We start from the raw sequence: 2,500 nt of genomic DNA on the forward strand, positions 1-2,500 counted from the left end.
ATGCATGTATGTATATGGTAAATGTAATTATTGCCGAAATGGGAATGCTTTCCAGATTCCTAGAGTATTAAATGAGTGTACGATTCAAGTGTTAATGTACCCTAGGAAATGTGCAGGTACAGATAAAAAGGTAAACAATAGCGACCCATCCGCTTACGCAGCTGATGCATTTAGGTCCATTGTTCACTTGGGGTTGCCTGTCGGGTGGGTACGGGTACTGCAGGCGTAGGTGCCCTTGCGGTTCATATCGAGGCTGAAACAATTGTGTTTTCTTACTCTTTTCAGCGTTACCTTACTCTTGACGTTTACTCCTTCATTGGCTGTCGCGTTTCTCTTTACTTTCAACATGTTTTATGGTTTTGATTGACATGCATGCGAAAAGTTAAACGATTCTCTAACGGTACCTAACCAACGAGTGTATTTTATGATGTGCAGGTCCTGGTGGAGGATTGGGAGCACCCCGAGTGGGAGTGCGAGGTGGAGGTGGAGGTCGATGTGAGCGACATCAACGACAACCCACCCTCATTCCCCTCGGAGTCTGATGAGGCAGCCTCCGCCACGGTGCCTGAGGACGCCCCCGTCAACACGGTCCTGGTGAAGATGTACGCTTCAGATCCTGACCTGGGTGAGCAATGCTGCCGGTGATCTCTATTTGAAGCTGACTTTTCTGAGTCCCGTTAGGCCATGATCTGTGTAGACAATAATGAATGACCTTCCCTTCAGTTTTTTAGCTTCCGTTTTCAATAAAGTTCTATAAGATCAATTTTTAATGGAGTCAAGACCGATCTTTACCTATTCACTCAAAACTAGTCTCGCACTCGATTTTTCTAATATTTTTATGAGTCATATTCGATGTAGACATAGTTGAGCAATAATAAAGTAGTTCTTGATTTTTGCTGATGTTCTTAAACCATGGCTTACATAAGCGACACTGGTCAAGGTCTCGATTTTGGTTGATATTTTTAATTGAATCACATCCGACCTTAACCTTGATGGCATTACTGAGTTCTTGATTTATATGGTGATATATTTAACTGAATCATTTACGATCATCACATTGTTTCATAAGACTGACCTAAATCTTGATATAAGTGGACATTTTCAATTGAGTCAGATTCAGTCATGACCTAGGTGAGCATTATTGACATTGTTCTTCATTCTCGTCAGCATTTTCAATAGTTTTAATGAAATGTCATCATTGTGAGCAGTGAAGGCCTTCTACTCATGATGTCGAACGTTTTTTTACTTGTCGTTTTCTAGACTGTTAAGATATTTTGGCACATTTATCATTGGATATTAATTTCTCTCTCCCCTTAGGTATCAGCCGTCGAATTCGATATAGGTTTGTTGATTCTGCTGAGGGCCACTTCAGCATCGACGAGACTGAGGGCGTGATCAGTCTGGCTAGGCCATTAGACCGCGAGACCAAGGATTCTTACAGCCTGACAGTGCAGGCTGTAGATATGGGAGTCCCTCCATTGTCATCGACTACCGTTCTCACGGTTACTGTCACGGGTTAGCTGACGAATTTCTTTTTTGTTGCTGTTGATGCATTCTTTTTTCCCCCAGAAAAGTAATAGGAGCCAATTAAAAACATGAAGACTGTTGAAAAAGGCTTAATGGCCCCTTAATAGTTAATGGTTTGGGATGCCAAGTACCTTGATGCATCTTGTGTCTACTATCTTATGTATCAGGCGAAGTTCAAAGTAACTGCAAACCATGATCCTTGAGAAGAATGTCCTACCTAGGACCATTAATCAGTTGTGATTCATGTATTTGTTCATGCATTATAGCTCTTGTTGTTCATGACAAGATTTTGCAGCCAAGATGACCGTTTATTTGCATAGGGTACTCTATAAAGTCTGGAAGGTTTAATTTACACTCATTCTGTGTATGGAAATTGTAAAACATTCCTTTTTCTATGATGACTTGTTTCAGTAATTGAATGTCATGTTAGGTCACTTTACTTAATGTGGCTTTTCTTATAATGTTTTTAGATGTTTTCTTTTGTCCTTGTTATTCATTGGATCCCATAGATAGATGCACCCGCCCTCCCAGGTCTGTTGTCGTAAATCGATTTCCTTTCACTCAGATGTAAACGACAACGCTCCCGAATTCGTTCGGAAGCTGTTGGAAACGACGGTGGCTGAAAACCTGGACGTTGGCACTGAAGTTTTACGGGTGATGGCGACTTCAGAAGACATCGGCATCAATGCGGACATCACCTATTCCATTCACCACACGACAAAGGAGAAGTACTTGGCCATACATCCCAAGACAGGTAAATAATGAAGACATACTTGAGAAAATGGATCTTTTTGAGATATGACAACAAAGGGATATTTCCTGGTGGTTTTGTGCCCCACGTTGTTAGAGATGGAGTGAGGGAAAAGTGAGGTTTCGGTCGTTTAAAATGTGCTGGCGGCATTAAACGTAGAGCTTTATGCCAAATGAAAAGGCTCATTACAATTTCCATTGCTGCATTGCAATTAAAAACGTA

The 2,500-nt window shown here is 41.3% G+C and overlaps 1 protein-coding gene across 1 annotated transcript in view; it reads left to right on the forward strand.

The window, feature by feature from the left end:
* The window catches only part of LOC136854674 (fat-like cadherin-related tumor suppressor homolog), a 723,114-nt gene that overhangs the window by 658,195 nt on the left and 62,419 nt on the right, over positions 1 to 2,500 (forward strand). Inside the window, 3 exon segments of the mRNA XM_067131274.1 lie at positions 436 to 625; positions 1,318 to 1,515; positions 2,093 to 2,281. Of these exon segments, the coding sequence (XP_066987375.1) occupies positions 436 to 625; positions 1,318 to 1,515; positions 2,093 to 2,281 (577 nt within the window).

The sequence above is a fragment of the Macrobrachium rosenbergii genome, chromosome 29, assembly GCF_040412425.1.
Source record: "Macrobrachium rosenbergii isolate ZJJX-2024 chromosome 29, ASM4041242v1, whole genome shotgun sequence".
Lineage (NCBI taxonomy): Eukaryota > Metazoa > Arthropoda > Malacostraca > Decapoda > Palaemonidae > Macrobrachium > Macrobrachium rosenbergii.